Source organism: Scomber scombrus, chromosome 7 (genome assembly GCF_963691925.1).
Source record: "Scomber scombrus chromosome 7, fScoSco1.1, whole genome shotgun sequence".
Lineage (NCBI taxonomy): Eukaryota > Metazoa > Chordata > Actinopteri > Scombriformes > Scombridae > Scomber > Scomber scombrus.
The window spans coordinates 24,982,539-25,001,925 of NC_084976.1; the positions used below are offsets into that span (position 1 = coordinate 24,982,539).

The 19,387-nt window shown below is 39.6% G+C and overlaps 1 protein-coding gene across 1 annotated transcript in view; it reads right to left on the reverse strand.

The window, feature by feature from the left end:
* gabbr1a (gamma-aminobutyric acid (GABA) B receptor, 1a) overlaps nucleotides 1–19,387 on the reverse strand; it is a 70,322-nt gene that overhangs the window by 21,117 nt on the left and 29,818 nt on the right. The window contains exons 8-14 of the mRNA XM_062422660.1: nucleotides 11,100–11,270; nucleotides 10,278–10,379; nucleotides 9,932–9,997; nucleotides 9,512–9,703; nucleotides 5,981–6,226; nucleotides 4,086–4,149; nucleotides 3,092–3,169 (exon numbers count right to left, since the gene is read on the reverse strand). Coding sequence (XP_062278644.1) covers nucleotides 3,092–3,169; nucleotides 4,086–4,149; nucleotides 5,981–6,226; nucleotides 9,512–9,703; nucleotides 9,932–9,997; nucleotides 10,278–10,379; nucleotides 11,100–11,270 — 919 coding nt within the window. The remainder of the gene's footprint in view (nucleotides 1–3,091; nucleotides 3,170–4,085; nucleotides 4,150–5,980; nucleotides 6,227–9,511; nucleotides 9,704–9,931; nucleotides 9,998–10,277; nucleotides 10,380–11,099; nucleotides 11,271–19,387) is intronic.

Consider the following 19,387-nt stretch of genomic DNA (forward strand, 5'->3'; position numbering starts at 1 on the left):
TCATATTAACTTCAGATACACTTTTAAATACATTTTTACTCAAAACAAGAACTGAGGATTTTGTCCCCCTTCACTTACATTGTGCACAAATTTGGAGGGGATCTTGTAATGGTCAATGTGAACAGCAGCAATGATTACAGCGAATTTCGTTTGTTGGAGAAAACCCAACCGTGTACTTTTAGAAAACCCCACAGGGTAGCTTTAAATACTGTTATTAACACGGCTCAGGCACAGGGAAGTATACTGCCATGGACTGTTACTAGTGATCCAGACTTAAATGTCAATTTCAGTAAACAATTAGGAGCTTTAGCGTGTGTGTGTGTGTGTGTGTGTGTGTGTGTGTGTGTGTGTACACTAACTACCAAATTATTCATGCTTGTATAGCTTAAACCAGAAGAATTCCTCAGTGAGGAAGGTTCAAAGAGGGGCAGATGGACAGGGAGTCTCTTTTTACACTCAACAGCCTCTGACTATCTGTCTGTTTAAATCTGGGTTCTGCTTGCGGATTTGTGTGTCTGTGTGTGCTCTCGAGTGTGCATATGCCTACGTGCACTGTATACTTAAAGTTTGTATGATAAGCATGTAGACCCATGTAGGCTTATGCTCAAGAGAGGGTGAATATGAGCACAGTAGAGCATTTATGCATGCATATACTGTACTGTGTCTGTGTGTGTGCGTGATTGAGAGAGAAATTGTGTGTGTGTGTGTGTGTGTGTGTGTGTCTGTGTGTGTGTGCGCGCGTGTCAGAAGCGAAGCAGAGCAAGAGTGTCAGCACTGTGTGAAGCTGATGTGTCAGATGTCAGAGGGACGTGTCAGAGTGTCACCCCCGCGAGGGTCGCAGGATGTCAAGACGCCCATCATGCTCTGTTTAGATGTTTGTCACTATCGTCACACAGCTGACATGTGTGTGGAGTGTCATCTGACTGAGGAGTGATGATATCAGCCTCCTTTGAATTCAAGCTTTCAACATTGTTCATGTGACATAATGTGTCGTTAGTGAGAATGTATTGAGAATAAGAAGTGTTTGTCCATCTGTGCAATTTAGATCTACTGGATGAACATGAAAGCCCACAATCAGCATACACAACATAGGTTGATGTGTTGAGAAGTGGCACAAATGTGCAGTGATCCAAACTCGTCACATATGTGTTTTAAAAGGTATAACTAAGTTTAAGTATGTGTGAAAAATAACAGTCTGCACGCTCTTCGCTGTGAGCACATCACACCCATATTAACATATTTAAATTGGCATCCTGTCTCTTTTTAGAGTCGATTTTGTAATGTTAGTATTCATTGACAGTCTCTCGCTCTATAGTCCACGCTGTTGCCTCGTAATCGGAAACTACAGCATCGGAAACTACAGCATTAATGTACAGCTAAGAAAAATGTGTCGAAACGGAAATTCCTTTGAGAAACATTTTCAGCCTCGCCTCCTTAATCTTGCTTATACCATGTCTGTATCCTTAATTTATTCATCCAACAGAAAGTTTTATATTCACTTCATCTTATTTTACATTCTTTTTTTCCCATTCTTTTTTATTTAAGGCGATTCTCATTTTTCACATTATACAAAAGTTAAAGTAAATAAACATAAATGGAAAAACATGATAAAAATCAGCAAAGCATGGGAACCAAGTGGGGAATAATTTCTTTGTCAACTGGATTTGTATCTATATTATCTATCCTGATACTGCAGCATCCTCATTGTTTGCATTTAGGGTGATCCATTAAATTGTTTTCTTATTTTTCTACCTTATGAAACACTTGTTGTACTAACTGCTGCTGTGTGTGTGCATGTATGTGCGTGTTTCAACGGTCCATTCAGTCAATGCATGTGCAACGTTTAAACCCTCCTCCGTCCTTGATCAAGGAATCGGGACAGGGTGTTGCCATGGAGACCCAGCTCTATAACAGTTGCCACAGCAATTAGAAGAAGAACTGAGCTTTAGTGGTTGTTAGGGCGACCGTGAAGAGAGTGAGAAAGTGAGGGAGGGAGGCGCCTGGTTAACACACAGTAAAAAAAGACAAGCAAAGGGGTTAAGTTAAGAACCCCTGTGTGTACTCCAACCTGTCAGCGTGGAGCAAATCAAACACCCCCCACAGTGTAAAATAAACTAAGCAATACAAAACAAAAAATTCCGAACTGAGTCAGAGCAGGAAATTACTCATTTCCTCCCAACAAGTAGATGTCAGATGAATGTGTCTTTATTTGGTAAACAATCAAAACTAAATCATGCATAGATAAAGAGAGCAAGGCAAAAACAATGTAAGCAAAGCTCACCTCTGACACCTTGGAGAGTGAGTCAGTTGCAACTCAGTGGGTTTTAACTGGGCCGTCACTGAGTGTATCACATTGCAACAAGCCAAGCTAAAGAGCTGGCCGCCGGCCTGGTGAAGGACATGTTGCCTGCATGCATACAGGTCACCCATCCCTCGCCATTCACGCTGCCCTGGAATCGCTGCTTCTTCTCGGTTCAGTTAAGCCTTGGCAACAGTTCATTTCCTTAAAAGCCTAAAAAAAGACGTCTCTCCACGGGCCGCTGCGGCATGCAGGATTGATTAGTGGCACACTCCGTCCAGGCACAAGTATGTCACCTCTCCAGGGAGGTACGAGCCAGTAAACAACCACAGAATTGGTCTTGGTGTGACTCAAATAAGCACTAAATGGTTTTCACAGCAAACCAGAATGTGTGTAGAAGGAGTTAAGAGAGTAGGTTCTGGTTTGTGTGGCGTGAGCTTCTTCATATAGAAGAATGATTTGTTTGGTTGTTTAGGACCTGACCGTTGTCCTCTGTTTGATTACTGTGCATCTTCTTTTCAAACATTTTAACACGTGTTAGACAGAGAGTGTGCAGACGGCTAATTTTGGGTGTGCGTCAGCATCCAAATAACTGGCTTCACCAAAAGTAGTGGTTAGAAAACATCCAGCACGACTACATATCATTTAGACTGAAAGAGAGTCTAAATTAAGCTGCACCGAGGAAGTCTAACATTAAAGCACATCGATGTGACTGATGACTCACAGTATTAAGGACAGACAGATGCAGACACAGGAAGCTGGATGAAGACAGGGTCGTGAACTCCATCTTACCTATCCAAACATCATTGCCAAACCAGGACAGGTTCTTCTGAGAGCTGTCATAATAACCAATCTTCTTATAACTGCCTCCTAGATGTTTGAGAGACAGAAAAAAGAGGCAGAGACAGACAGTGCAAGAAAAAAAAAAAAGAAAAGTCAGAGAAAGAGAAACAGTTGAATCAGTATTGTTTGTGGAATTCATTTCCTCCCCTGTTATTTGTGGGGGGATAATGATTTCAAACTACACAACAAAACTTGGCACTACTGATAAACATTTCTATTCATACAGCTGCTATTAAGTTATCATGCCAGTGCTTTCATATTAATAGGATGCGTGGGTGCAGGAAAAAACACACAATCAACAGATAAAAGGATGAAAAGGTGCATAAAGGAAGAACAAACAAAGATGTACCAAGGGGAGAAGAAGGAGAAAAGGAAGAGGGAAAAAAAGGAGCTTATGTGGCAGTCTTGACCAGGAATACTGACGAGATCCCACAGTGATTCAGGGATTCAAGTCAGGTCGTCTAATTGCGGATGTCAAATTACCTCAACTTCATAACAGGAAATATGAGACAGAGTGTGAGAGGAAAGGGGAAGGATTATAAATTCTCATCCTTTAACACGAAAGAGAACAGAGGTAGAAAATAATCCCCAGCCTCTTCCTGTGCGGGGAAACTCATTAAGTCACTGGTGACAAATGGGATGCCGTTTCTAGAAACAGCTTAGAACGAAGGCTTGTGCCCAATTAGAGTGAAGCCTTGAGTCAACGCATTCCTGCATCAAGCCCATTCGCGTGTGCAATGATAGGACATCGAGACCAATCGCAGTGAAGGCCGCAACAATCCCCCGCCTTATAAAAAAAAGAGGCTTTGGTTTGAAGTGGGCCGAGAGCAACAATCAATACATGATGAACACAGTCAGCATTGCTTTTTTTGATGAATGACTGACATTTACTGTTTAGACCTGAATTCAACTTCTGTGGGGAGACAATGTGGGAGTGTTTTACCTTGTAGCTGTTCGATAAGAGTCATTGCCATCCTGGAGCCCTGGGCGTCAAACACCACCTGGCCCTGTGACACAGACAGGAGGAGTTTCTTTTACTGCAACTATTCAACCTTTTCTCTAAACCATCATATAAGCTTATTGCATGACATATTGTGTGAGACATCTATAAGAAAATCTTGTTCACAATCTGTGTCAGACTGCAGGATATCAGTGTCAGGCTGTCAGATTGTGCTCTGAATGTAAGGTTAATCGTAGCGCTACTATTATTACGTAAATAGAAAAAAGCATGTAAAAGCAGAGGCAACTCATCAGCTCACATCGTCCATCTACAGCGCTCATATCTTTTCATTTCACCCCCTTTTTTTTGTTTTTGTGTCACTTACGACATGTCATGCTAGCCAGTATATTTTGTGTCATTTTAATTGTTTTGTTCTTAGACTTGGGTCGTAGCAGATGTCACACTCTGAGAATGTGGTCTTAAATTTCTGACACTGTCAGAATTTTACAGCAGGCTGTCTTTGGTTGCCAAAGCTTGGAAAGCATGTGATGATGGAGCGCTATTTTAGACTGACAGCCAAAGATTTTACCACCTTTCTCTCACAATTGTCAACTTTCATCTCAGAAAGTCACACAATGTAAAGGAGCCTTACCAGCATCAATAACTTTATCATAACCAGTCTTTTTTTTATTCTTTATTTTTTAACATTTTTTAAAATAAAATAAACATTGTTCAGAAGAGCAAGAAATTAAAGCCTTTATTTAGTTGGTAATTTCAGGGGCAGGTCTAGTAAATGTTTAATAAGGGTCCAGACTGGGACACTCTCAGAAAATGTATTACACTCAAATTTAAAGCATTGCTCCTAGGCAATAATAAAGTCTACATTGTTAATAGTTAAAATTGTTTATTTAGCGTCAGAAATGCCAAATAGACTACAGAACTTTACGTATTCGGCTATGAAATTATATCTATAAATAACCACTGGCACATCCAAATAGCCACAAGCAATAAGCAAATGTGTTTTTCAACCCATTAGCTTGTTTCCATTTTTGTTTAATTGCATTTATTTTAATAGTGGTGTTTAGGACAACTGCAGAAATGAAAAACTAACCACTCTGTGTGAGCTTGTGAGAAGCTGTAGCATAGTACTTAGTATCTATTTTCTGCAGCTGTCAGTGAAGTTGTCCTGTGCACAATTTAACATTTTAATATGGTCTGACTTGAAAATGGTCACATCCTTTAAAGTCCTTGGTTATATGCATTAAATTGTCTTAATTTTACCTGCTTTGCTTTTGTTTGTTGTATAGTTTTATAAAGGGTTGTGATTGGTTGTGTGTGTTGCCGAAAGTATGTATGTTTGTATGTATGCAGTAGTATTATGTCAAAATACCACTGTGATGGGCACCAACAATTTCATTGTATTTTAAGTACAGTGACAATAAAGGCATCTTATCTCTTATCTAAATGTGCATCAACAGTTGAATTTCTTTTTGCACTAAACCCTTTTTTAGTTAAATTTAGGCTTCAGGAAAGACAAACACTGTTGGTGCATGCAGAAAAATATAGAGAGCAGTGAAAAATGCTGATCACAATATCCTAGAGCCCTTGATGATTCCATTAAAAAACAAAAATATTGAACTTTCTATAATGTAGGGCCAAGAAAAATGTCAAGCTCTCACATTTGAAAACTTGGAACCCTCGAATGTTTGGCAATTTTCCTTAAAAAATGCTTAACTGCAGATTATTAACATACATTTTTCATCAAAGAATGAAGTACTTCCTGTCTCCCTACAATATTCAGTTACCATGAAGAACTACAGGGTAATTAGTAGAATTAGAGTATAATAGATGTTTTTGGTAATCTGGTCTTTTGTCCTTATTTCATCCTTTGCACTTACCGAAACCCCTTCAAAGGAGCTTGTGTTGAGGGCCCTGTAGATCTCGGAGGTGATGTCGTGGTTGTTATAGTTGAAGTCCTCCAGTCGTCTGCCCTTGGCCTTCAGTGGTGCCACAGTCTTATTGAGGGCAAGGGCCAAAGCCCACACTGCATCGTAGGCTAGAGGGGCCTCCTGAAACCCACCCGTCTCCTCAGGATTCTTCCCTCCCAGACGAGACATCAAGGCGGCCAGAAACTCCTGCGATGTCTGATTAGAGAGGAATCAGAGGAGAAATAATATCAAAAGGAAGTCCTTCTAAAGAAATGCAACACTGAGAAAAAGATTATATTGACTCCGTTTTTATATTTTAGTCATTCAAAATCCCCAGAACTGATCTTTGGTCTCCATTTAAACTGTGTATAAAAACATTTTCTCTCTGCTTTTTTCTGCTTTGTATGATCAAACTGAATGGAAAACTTTGAATAAACTTATAAAACTGCACACAATAGAAAGGAAAATATCCTCACTTCTCTGTGTGCCACTATTGACATTTCTCATGATAACATCAAAGGTGAAGAGTGATGAAGACTATCTTGGAGGAGTTTTGGCATTATTGATCGTACATCATACAGAGGGCAAAATTATCGTCCAAATACGATAATTATTGTATTTATCTGGCAATCAAGGCCGTAGCCAGGATTTTTCATATACCGAGGTCAAAAATAAGACCACAATTTAAATGACTGTTCATTTGCTGTGCATTTCTCAGTCATGGTCATTCTTGTGGTCCAGTTCTTTCTTATCATTTCCAATTTTGCAACTTAAATCAACTCCTATTTCAGTATTCTACAACTTCCATGGTTGTAAATTAAAAAAATTATAACTGCAATATATTATTTTCTTTGTTTGTTCTTAAAATGTGGAATGGAGCATGGCCTGCTGGGAAAGGGAGAAAAGGGCTCATCCAATGAATGAACAGTTTGCAAAATTGGGTCAAGTCCAATTCACAAATGTAGACAACATATTTCTGGCGATTTCAAGGCTTCACTCCACCGCTGGCTATAGCCGGATACTTTTGTTTTGACATGGCAGCGGAATCTTCAAGTACGTGTCACATGACAGTCTGTTGCAAGGATAATTGTCTCGTCGGCTATTTTCACTTCCACAATTAAACGAAACTTCAAGAAAAAAATACAGAGGACATGACCTCGGTGTCCTCAATGGTAGCTACGGCCATGCTGGCAATGCTGATTGGCTGATGGAGATGATAATTTGCTTGCTTTCAACTGACATTTGATGTCAGTACAACATCGGATCTGGGTGCTGCTGTGAATTTAGAGATTTTTTTAAAGTAGGATTTTGAAATATGGCTTCAGAGGAAATATAAACCGTCGACAATCCTTGACATCTCTGCTTTGCTGAGAACCTAAAATCCTAGAAGTGATTTTTAACTTAATACTAATGCCTTCTCAGGGTATACACTTAAGCTTTAGAACTGTTTTAGTAATTAAACACCAATAAACATTATCACACACTGAAAACCATGGATACAAGTGTGACAGGAGATTATTGCTTCCAATCATCAAGGTGTCTCTGCGGATTCGCTGAAGCCAATTAGGCCTACCTTCCCAATTCAGTTATGTCAAATTCATCTCATTGAAATTCCACCTTGGCATTTGGCATTTAAATCTCCCACTACCCACTGAAAACTAGCTGACAACGTGCTATTGCAGAGCCAGCAGTATTAGCACACAAGCTTCATCTGAGAGCTCTATCTAGAAGATATATGCCAATTTCAAACTTGGAAATTGAATGTGAATGGATTGACTATGAGCAGGAGTTCTGGCTGTAATTCTTATCACCCGTTGAGCAGCTCGTCAAGAGCTAAATCAGCAGGTAGTGGCAGGTGCTGTATATAAACAACAGCTGCTGATGGAGTGAAAGGGGGGGATGGAGGGGCTGTGTTGGAGGAGGGGGGGTGGATGAAAAGGTGTGGATGAGGAAATCGGAAGGGAGAAGGAGAGGTGCGTGAACAAGGAGAATGAAAAGATGATCCACGATAGATCAGCAGAGTCAGAGAAGGTCGAACAATGAGAAAGACGGAGAAGGAGAGAGATGGTTTAAGAGGATTAGGGAAGGTGAACGGATGAGAGCGACAGGCAGAAGAGAAGCAGAGAATGACTCGAACCTGAGAAGCTAAATGAGGCTCGGGCAAAATTACACAGGAAGAAGTTCTGAAAGAGTGTGACAGTGTGACAGTGATAATTTAAACTAATAATCCACTGCATTTTCCCACAAAGAAACACCTATTCTCCTGCTTTCTATCAGCGCTTTAGGAAACGTAATATTGAATCATACAGAGTTCATTAAAGATTTAATGTTTGTTGCTCTAAACAATTAACGTTACTAATCTGAACATGGAAAAAACATGGAGACTGATCCATTTTAAATGACAATGCATGACAGAAAGAGATGAGCAAAAGAATAACTAAATTGTTGACAAGAGTGGTGTTAGCTAGTAGACAAACAGCTCAAACTACACTAACAGAAAACCTCTGAAGGAAGACACAACACCACACTGTTTCACTGACACAGAAACGCAACCAAAATTAGCTAATTAACTAGCAAACACGTTACAAATCTTAACACTATTTTGGAGATCTTTTTTTTTTTCTGGAAAAAATATAGGAATTTGTTACTATTTATTTTGATCCTGAGTGGGACATGAATAACAGCACCCAATATGTTGAGACATTTCACTAACAACCAAACAGATCAACCTCATGGTGATGATAGGGATCCCCAAAATCATTATGCATAATCCTTTGAAGATCATAAATCTTTGTAGGTAAATTTCCATCCAACAGCTGCTGAGAGATTCAGGTTGGACCAGTGGCCCAACCAGCTGACATTGCAATGTATCAGTATCACACATGCACTTTATACCCATTTTTCTTCTTCTTTTTCTGGGTGCATGGGGACATAATAATACAATAAATAATAAAGATAAATAAATAAATAAATAAGATAGATTTTTGGTTATCTGAATTAAATGGGCCAGTCATGGAATTTACTGATATGTTTAAGGATTGAAGTTACTGCACTTCAAGATGACTTTATAGATGTTTGTCTAATATTTCCTTTCCTTTTATAACCTCTGACATTTCTTTTTATTCCTTGATTGCTTTCTGTATTTATTCCTCATCTGTTTTTAATGAAATGTTGTACTGGTGGAGTCTCCCATTTATCTTGGAGAGTACAATTGTGAACCCAATTTCTCATGTGTACATGTCATTATAAGCTCATTAAATACTTAAGCACTCTCACCTAAGGGCCTTAAATAGTTGGGATGTTGGTGTATTCTTCATAAGAAATTTTACTTGCTTCACTCTATCAAATATGACTTATTCAACTGTTGTTTTAAGCAGCTGGTGTTGCAATTTTCTGGCACTTATTAAGGTCAAAGATCACTTAATATACCTTTAATAAAACATTTTACAAAGCAGGAGAGAAGGAGAGGGTGAGAGAATACAGTGTTTTGTGTCTTCTTACCATGTTGGAGACGCCACGGACAGTTTCAGGGTTCAGCATAACGATCTCAGTGGTCACGTGTCCCTCAACGGCCTCGGTCATGTTCTCCACTGTACAGTTGATAGCTGGATCTTTGATCTTGAACCAGTTGTCTGCGTACCAGCCTATCAGGAACCACACATATTTCTTCCCGTAGAGCTTCTCCTTGAACACCTGCAGCAGGGAGGGAGTGAGCCAGATATGAAAGGTAGATGAAGGGAGGTAGAGAATGATAAATAAGCATGAGGATAATTATTCCCCGAGATGTGTTGAGCATTTTGTATCACTGCCAAACAAGGAAATTCATTCAGACATTCAAACAGCTCATTATAGAGCTCAATTCTGCTAATAGCCAGTCAGGTTCAGTCTATTGGGATCAATCGAGTGGGAAAAAGTACTAACCTCACAAAACACCTTCCTGGCTTCGGTCTCATAAAAGAGCCCCACAATGATCCTTGCATCCTGGCGCTGCATCAAACCATGAAAAACAATGCTTAGTTACATCAGCAGCAACAAAATTAACTTCATAATAGCACAGCTTGATGTGGCAGTGCAGTGTGCCAAAGTTTCTACTGCTTCGCAGGACAGCACATACTGCTGTTCAGGAGTTGCTAATTAGCATGGCGCATTAATTTCCTCTATCAAATCGCCTCTATGCTAATGGTGTCGTGTGCAGCTGTGAGCTGGAGGAGGAAGGGGAGGGGGGAGCAGACGGCCAGCAGCTGAGGTGAATTTTTAATCAAAGCACCTTGAGGTTCTTGACAGCGACAGCCGGGTCGGTGAGGAAACTCTGGCGAACACTGATCTCAATGCCTGCCTCCTTCGTCCTCTGCTCCAGATCGTCCAGAGTCTGCGAGATGAAAGGGAAGGACAGAGGGAGGCAAACAGGGAGAGAGGAGGAGGGCGTTAGAGAGGCAGCTGAACAGAGAGAAAGAGAGAGGTCATGGGTTGTGATTATAGAGAAAGACAAAAGGAAAACAACCATGTCCGAAGAGACAATAAAAAGAAAACACCAAATAAAAAAATCTGAAGTGTATATGAGAAACATCAAGAGAGGCATGTATGATGAACAAGATATACAGCATGGGAGAGAATAGATTTTTAGACAAAGAGCTGGACTGGAGAGAAGAATAGTGTGAGAAGGTGGAGGAAAGAATATGAGACTGGGATCATTAACCTCCATTACAGGAACCAACCCTAGTGCCATGGTATCGACCGCCTTGCCTGGGAGAGATGTATTGCTTGATCAATATTTCTCACAACCAATATTCCAACAAATTACTTCAAAAATCCCCCATTAATCGCCAGGACAGATTGCTTGAAGGAGTATCGCATAGCCTGAGAACACAAGAGCACCCATAAACAAACACACAGAGGCAGGCGGGCAGTCAAGCAACCCACACTTTACTGAAAATGAAAGGGCCAAAGTGAGGACAGGGGGAAAGTGATGAAGAAAAAGTGAAAATTGGGTATAGAGGTAGAAGAAAGTGCGGATAAAAGAAGTGAAGATGTGGAGATAAAACGCAGGGGTAAAATCGAAGGTGAGATGAAGAAGATTAAAGGTACTGACTGAGGTGAAGACTTCAGTGGTCTGCTGTATGGTGGCGATGCGGGTCCACTTCCACTTCTGAAAGAGCTGCACCCTGGTGGGGTTGTGGAGGGTGGCTGACGGGTGCGTGCGGAAGAAAGTGGGGAAACGCTGGCGGTTGGACAGGGCTGGCGAGCTGGAGCCGTAGGACAGCTGGAAAAGAAGAGAGAGAGAAGAGGAAAGCAGTGAACAAACAATGTAAAGGTTTTGCTGGGAAGGAAATAGGGAAACAAGAGTTTTTGTGGGAAAAAAACAACTTCTGAAGGTCCTTCAAGGCATCAGTAGTAAACAGACTTCAATCAAAATGTATTCAAATCAGGACTGTCTTGTTCCTCCCATGTACATAGTCTTCTTTGATGGTGACTGGTTCAAACAGCAAACAACAGAAAGGAAAGCCAGCAAAAAAGACAGAGAACCAGAGAGACAATCCCTGTTCTCATTTTCTCATTTTCATCCACACCCCTCCCTCCCTCGTTTTTGCTTCTGGCTTATGGAGGTGTGTCGATAAACTCAACCACTTTCAACCAAAAAAAAAAAGAAAACGAAATTGTGCATGAAGGATTTTCCATGCATACATTTCCATTAAATTGCAATTCTATTACAAACAGAACAAATAAAAAAATATATCTAATTATTGTTGTTGGAAAACAGTAGCCCCAGTGATAATCTGTTTCTTTCATTTGGACTCACATAATTTGAATTCTCAGGCACAATTCCCACAAAACAAAACCAAAAAAAAAATTCCCTTGTGGTGGAGAGAATATTGCTAAGATGTGTGTCCAAAGCAGCAGGGAGGGATGATGGAAAATGCCAATAAAAAAATGGGAGAAGACTGTTCCTCAAACAATTAGTTTCACAGTGACAACTGGAGATAAAATCCTCAGTAACGCTTTAGAGTACAGCCTGCAACATACAGTGTAATTACTCCGGAGTTACAGTGAAATCTTTTGTACTAATTGTGTCTACATATATGTATCAGTACAAAGCGTACTGATACATACATATAGATACAGGGGAATTAGATGTGAAGTTATGGAATAAGGGGGTAACAGTTTGGGAAGTTACAAATACCTCATACTGTAGTTATTTTTTAATGACCAGGTACCTATTCTATTATTACACAGTACGACCTACTGAGCAATAATCTGGACTTTTCAGAGAAGATGGGGATGATGAGTGATGACCGCAGCACCTAATAATCTGATGTGGTTTATTTCAAAGGCAAAACAATAAAAGCAATGCCACAAAGACAATAATATTGCAAGAGCAGTAAGGTTGTTGTTTTTTTTAAATGAAAGTTGTGACGTATAACCTTTCACATCAGTGTCGTCAATGTTTGCAACTTGAATGGGTACGCTTCAAACCACAGCAGGGGGTTATGGAGTGAAATGGAAAAGGCTCTCCGCTCGCCCACATTTCAGGCGTACGCTGGTGAGATGAAGGAACACGCCCGATCTGTTCCATGCTAACCTACTTTACAACAAACATACGGTGGGTAATAACCTGAATATATTTACTGGCACAGAGTTGTCTGGTTTGTGACTCTTTTCAAACGCAGCTTTAACTGAACAAATGATATGAAATGAAAGGTGCTGTTGAAGTGTTGGCTTGATAATAATCTGTTGGCCACCGGACGTTCATGTCCATGCTAACAGTGTGCAATTACCCGAAAGAGTAAAGCTGCATTTTTCACAACACTACTAAGATTTAGCATGTCATTACATTCAGTGTAATAAAGTATAACGTTTGTGTCTTACAGAAGCTGGAACATGTTCAAGTGATTTGATTTGATTTCAAATAGCACCCTACACTAAGTTGATCTGCTACTGCACTGGCTAAACTTTCAACACATCCTCAATTTATATTAACTTTCGATGACTTTGGTGGCAATTAGCATCATATCAAACATGTCCTGCTGCATTTAACCTTTGTCAGTGAAATCAATAAAAGGAAAAATCAGCCATGCTTCTGACTTCATGCCTTATTGGAAATTATCTTCAAGTCTACATTATTATTGTGCCATATATCTGTCATGGTTTGTTGACAAACTAGAAACAAGATGCTGTTTTTAGTCGCGATGTTTCTTGTATAACCTTGCACAGCCCATTAGTATTGTATTTATTCACATCGAGAGTGCCAGAGATGATGGCTTTGCAGCTGTGTGGTTTGATTCTGATGGCTTCTCACCAAGTGGGAGGCATCGTAGCTGTCAGAAATCCAGACATATCAGACTATAAATGATGGTCAAAAGACTGACACTTGCAGTTTTTTCTCTACAGGGTCAACATAAAGGCCACAGTGCACCGGCTTCTCTCCCCTCGTCTCAACCGCAACCTCAAGAGTGGGAAGGAAGATGAAAAAGAAGAGCAAAATAAGGAAACAATGCAAAAAACACACAGAAATAAAGGATTCAATGCTATTTGTTCCTCAAAGGTTTATCATTTATATACAGTAGTTACTCTGAAATCACATGTTACAAGGGAGGAACTATCATTGCTTTAGATTACAGTCTGCAAGAGGGGAAGTACCACCAATCACTTTTAAAACTTACTCTGTAACTACAAAGAACTGCACAGTTTGCTCTCAAAACAGTATTTTAACCATATGTGTGTGTTGTGATTCATATGTTTTATCTTTCCATATTCATATTTATTTCCTAGGATGAAAGGCAGCCGGCACAGAGCTGAATAAAAGGCAAGCTTTAACCTTGAGGAGCTGTAATGCCGATCAAACACAATCGCCAGGGAGAAGACTTTAAACAATTTAACAACATAAAAAAAATGTCAAAATGTGTTTACAACGAAACAAAAGTGAGTGACATCTAGGGTGGGTGAAGTCACGAGGCCATGAACCAGCTTTCAGTAGTGAAGTTTGCTGGTGAGGTGAACGACAGCTGAGACAGTCCGTGACAATACACTGCCCCCTGGATGTTTGTTGCAAAGTAAACGCATAAATGTGCACTGTAGTTATTCAAGTACTCCAAAATTACAGTTTGTCTGTTTGTTGGTAATAAGGAAGGTCATTTTGAAATCTAATTACATCAGATTGATTAAGTGCTGCAGAAGTCGTCACTCCCATATTCCCTGAAATATCCAGATTTTTGCTCAGTTTTATGGTCATACTGTGAACTGTAATAATAGAATAGAAACCTCTTAGTTAAATAATAACTACAGTATAAATGCTCTCTAAATTCCTACCAAGCTTGAGAAGGTCATACGGACTCTGTTATAATAAAATATAGAAACCCCATCGTTAAAAAAAACTACAGAATAAATTCTCTCTGAATTCCTTGCAAACTTCCAGATTATTGCTCAGTGAGCCTGATCTCTCAGAAATACGTGACGGGGGCACGACTACTTAACACTGAATTTCGTGATGGGGGCACGTAATGTGTCAAATTTACGTGTCCCCATCACGGAATCCTCTTTCGTGGTGGACACACGGATTCCCCGGTTCAACAACGTCACATACGTCTGTTTTCTAATCTATAAATGTTTTATTTAATCGTTATTTTTAATAGTCATTTAACTGAATTTATTATAGTGCATTAAATAAGTTTTTTTTGTTGTCTAAAAAACAGGTTGTGTATGATATAACTGTCATTTTGGCGTAATGAGGTAGTTATTATATTTATTACCGCTGGACTTTACCTTTACGTTACTAAAAAGGGAAATACTGTCCTCTTTTAGCATTTTACCACATGAATAATAATATAATCAATAATTTTATAGGCTGTTATCAGAATGAACCGGGGAATCCGTGTGTCCACCACGAAAGAGGATTCCCATTGATTTTACATTGGTATTGTTTCTGTGATGGGGACACGTAAATTTGACACATTGCGTGTACCCACCACGGAATTAAGTGTTAACAGGGGTCGTGCCCCTGTCACGTATTTCTGTGAGATCAGGTTGGCTCAGTAGGTCATACATACATATATAATCTTTAATGATAAAATAAGTACTTGGTAGATATAAAAAATAACTATAGTATAAGTTATTTGTAAGATCCGCAAATTGTTACCTCCCTCATTCCATAACTTCACATCTATAATACCATAATATATCTACATGTATGTATCAGCACTGCACTGTACTGTTAGTAAATATTACACCGCAACTCTGGAGTAATTATGCTGTACGTTGTGGGCTGTACTCTAAAGCATTACTACAGTCTCCGTTAAAATGAGAAACCTGGCATTTATAGGGAACCATTACAGACACGCACAGCCCATCCTCCTCTCCAGCTCTTATCTCAGGCCCATTACCCATACAGCCCTGAGATGTTCACCAGTACGAGTGAGAGGGAGCTTGATGATAGATGTCAAATGTCATGTACTGTATGGACTCCCACAATAACAAATCCCTGTGGGTGCAGGCGGGTAGACGAAGGCATCAATAAAAAGGAAGGGAGACTATACAGGAAGTGACAGCTGATCTGGGGCGCGGCAATGAAACATCTGAAAAAAACAGCAGTAGTATCGCTGGGCTACACACATTCTGTTGTAATAAGCTCCAGGTGTTCCGAGCATATATGAACAAACACTGACAGTGTGATAAGAGTTTAAGGGTTGATTCACCCTAACACCAAAAACAACAACATATTTTCTTGAAAGATAAAGCTGACAATAATCTAGTCTTATTCTTATTGTCAACAAATATCTTGAAAAGACCAAAACCAACTATGATCTAAACTGATCCTATTTGTATCTATAGCTATAAATTCGGTAACAGACGCAGCAGTTTATTTTTAAGTAAGTCTAGGGCTGGAAGATAGGACCAAAAAATCTTGGTATTTTTTCATTTTGGGGACGATTCATGATTTTAATCAATTTTGGTTTGCTTGAAAAATATTAGCGTGAAACATCATATTTATTTAAAACAGTTGAGCAAAAACAATAACACACCTGCATCCCCTGCAAGTCTATCATCATTGCACATAAAATACAGCTATTGAATGTTGGCACCAGATGCTTCAACTAAGCAGAGTACATTCAGTTTAATAATCAGTTTCAGCACAGATGGAGCAGCAAGGTCCGCTCACTAATTGATCTGCTGTTTGTTTTTTTGTTTTTTTACCAGACATCAGCCTGATATCTGCAGACTGCTGCTACCTAGTTTTAGATACCCAGCAGGCACAGACAAACTATCCAATGTGTCATCTGGAAAATGTTCAGTCGACTCCCAGCACTTCAACTCTCGTAACCAGAGATGATGCCTCATCAACTAACACAAACTGAGAGCACACATCAGTGTGCAGAGTCCTTTTCAGTCTGTCCCTCTCATAGATGTGACCATTAAATTCACTATAAGATAGCCAGAGACTCGCGAGCCACCTGAAGTCACGACAGAGTATGGTCGTATATATACATATACATATATATATATATATGAACATACATAATATATGAATATACATAATATATGAAGGTAAGCATGAATTGATTTTTGTTTGTGGTGCCCACTCTACTGAAAAACTACATTTACATTAAATTCAGCTCAAAAACAGTGTTTTGGTTAATCTGGATAATCCACAGAGCATTACTTTAACACTTTACTCTAACAAAGAAATGGTCCCTTTGAAAATTGTTGGCAGCGTGTTGTGCAGATTATCCAGAGTAACAGGGGCACTGGCTGCATTGAAATCACTCCCTGTTTACAATACAGTGCACTATATTTGATCATCTGAATTCTGAGTGTGAAATATGCACACTCAAAAATTCCCATAGTACTTTCTGATAAATTCAGTGCACGCTTTCATCCAATACACTTTTCAGCCAATTACTGTATGTGTGTTTTTATTTGATCTTAATTATCATCTCTCTGTGAAGCACTTTGGTCAACATTTTTTTTTTTTTTTAAATGTGAAGACGGCTCATCCGCTAACAATCCCACATGCAATGAAATGCTATTTATGGATGAAAAATCACATGACTCTACAATTGTCAGTGATGACACAAGATGATTGAATATGTATGTAAATGTGTATCTAAAAACATATGCAAATAAAACCAATGAAAAGACTTCATGGCTAAATATCACAAGAGGTACAAGAAAATATGATTTGACAAACCAGTAAAATATTCACAATGTCAACCTTTAGACAACTAAGAAAACCCGACATACTATCAACTCATCTCTCTCGTCTAGTGTGTGTCCACTTTCATTACCACAATGTCTGGTAGAATGTAATCATTTAACTCAAGTCAAAGCCTGAAAAAAAACTACTAAAATAAATCTCCACCAAACATGAAAAGAGCGACAATATTCAAATGGAGCAAAAAGCTGCTGTAGCAGAAATAGACCAATGTGGCAGCATTCTGAAACAGAGTTCCACAAGTTCGACATCGAAGCTTCCCAAAATTCACAAACAATATCTCTCAATTCCCAGTTCATCAGTTCTCCCACAGTCTTGTAGTAGCAGATCAACGCCTGTTTGTGGCTTGCAGTGCTTTTAGAAAAGGACATAGGGGATCAAATTAACACTGTGCCAAAAAGAGCGGATCGAGAGCCCCTTCTTGATCACCGTCCAGAAATGGAGGTTGCTTTTGCCTCCACTGTGCTCTGATGAGGCTGTTTGACATGCGAGAAGGCTCCTGCAGGCAGAATGCATACAGAAATAATTGAGTGTGGCGGTTAGGACGTTGTGCCAGTGGTGGCTTGTAGTAAAGAGAGACAGATCCCTTTGAGTGTGGGGAGAATCGACTGCTCGAACTGAGGGAGCGAGGCGGAAATGAAGAGTGGGAGACAGCGAGAAAGACGGTAGGGATGGAAAGGAGTAAGGAAGGCAAAAGTAGTGGATGTAGACCAAGCAGGCCAGCTTCAGGCAGCAGCAACAGACAGAGAGAAGAGAAAAAGGCAAAGAGTCAAAAAGTGGAAGAGAGTTTTTAATGATGAGGAGAAAAAAGGGTGACAAAGAGAGAAAGACCAGAAACGAGAAAGAGGGGCAGATGCCAACCACTAGAACTGATTGTTCTTGATGACTAATCTCTGGATGAAACTTCAATTATAGGACAAAGCTAATAAGCAGAGCTTTGTGAGTGACAGAGAGGCAGATCAAGGGAGAGAGAGAGAGAGAGAGAGAGAGAGAGAGAGAGAGAGAGAGAGAGAGAGAGAGAGAGAGAGAGAGAGAGAGAGAGAGAGAGAGAGAGAATGAGATAAACAAAATAAACTGACTGGCGAAGGCATAAAAAGATGATTTTTTTTTTTTAATAACAGCAGCAGAAGACAGCATCAGATCTCTGGCTGATTTACAGATCTGAGATGTGTTTATACTCGTGATAAATGTATTGTAATGCAGTATGCAAGGTCAAACTGTATGTTTTTTCCTGCATGTAATGTTGGTGTCAAAGCAGTTTAGTGAAACTGCCTCATGATGTATTTTAAAATCAATAAACAACCACAGCATTGATTTTGGGAACTTGGTATAATTACCATGAGCGCAAATCATTTAGATGACTGTCAGCTTCTAATACATTTGTTTTATATTGTTCATTCACTGTTTTCCTGCTTAAATTAGATGAAAAATCTGCTGGATTGTTTTATGGCACAAAACAGAGGAGCAATATTCTTTCAGCACAAAAACAGCTAAGCTTTCAGCGTCGGCGTCAAGGTTTTTTCAATCAGCTTATATCGCTTTGCTTGCTATCAAGAACACATGTATACCAAAAGGAAAACGAGGTACAAGAGGTGACAGAGGTCTTGCTTTATTTTTCAAATAGCTGTTGTTTTCAATGGAGGTTGAATGCACTTATCAAATTGTCTGCCAAATAAATGACTTCTTTGTATATTTTTTTTTTTTGTCATTTTTGTAGAAAAAGGGGTCCTAATTCTAGGTCAGCTATATGCCAATATCTACCTAAGGTTTGCTAACATTAGCCACCATTAAGCTGCTGGTCAATTCAGACTAAACGAGCCAGTAGCTGCAAAATCCCAAAGTGTATTGAGTTAAGCTAGGGTGGTGTGGTTTACCATGTGGCCCACACAAGCAAGTCATTGGTTAGCTTCTATCTACCCATTGGCGCCAGCGGGGAATAGTAGTCATGCAGCAGTTTTACCACTGTTAACTCCTGAGGTCTTGAGGATGGTTACTAATATGCCCTCCAAGTGGTGAGAGTGGCTCCTAAGAAGCACCAGTGGTGAACAGACAGGGATAAGAGAAGGCTGGGGCAATATACTCTGAATTGCAAGTGATAAATTACTGTTAGTTTTGAGGATACTGTGGTGCTGTGAAAACAGGGGGGATTTGTGGTTGCCCCTCACTCCTCTCTT